At 61.7% G+C, this 206-nt stretch overlaps 1 protein-coding gene across 1 annotated transcript in view; it reads left to right on the top strand.

Moving 5' to 3' along the window:
* Positions 1 to 112: 112 nt before the first annotated feature.
* SMYD5 (SMYD family member 5) overlaps positions 113 to 206 on the top strand; it is a gene marked incomplete at its 5' end in the record, with an annotated part of 5757 nt that continues 5663 nt past the window's right edge. The window contains 1 exon segment of the mRNA XM_009876101.1: positions 113 to 206. This exon segment is cut by the window's right edge and continues 9 nt beyond it. Coding sequence (XP_009874403.1) covers positions 113 to 206 — 94 coding nt within the window.

Here is a 206-nt window from a genome sequence, read left to right as displayed (position 1 = left end):
AGAGTAAAGGGATAAAACCCCGTCAGCCTCCCTACAAGCTGGGCGGGGGGATCCCCTGAGCCCTCACGGGTGGGTTTTGCCCCGTCCCTGAGCCACGCTTCTCCCTCTGCAGGGGAAAGGCTTGTTCGCCACCAAGAACATCCGCAAAGGGGAAACCGTCTTCGTGGAGAGGCCGGTGGTGTCGTCCCACTTCCTTTGGAACGCCC

The sequence above is a fragment of the Apaloderma vittatum genome, unplaced genomic scaffold (genome assembly GCF_000703405.1).
Source record: "Apaloderma vittatum isolate BGI_N311 unplaced genomic scaffold, ASM70340v1 scaffold30410, whole genome shotgun sequence".
NCBI classification, from domain to species: Eukaryota; Metazoa; Chordata; class Aves; order Trogoniformes; family Trogonidae; genus Apaloderma; species Apaloderma vittatum.
Note: the sequence above shows the minus strand (reverse complement) of the source record. Positions and strands in the feature narration are given on the sequence as shown.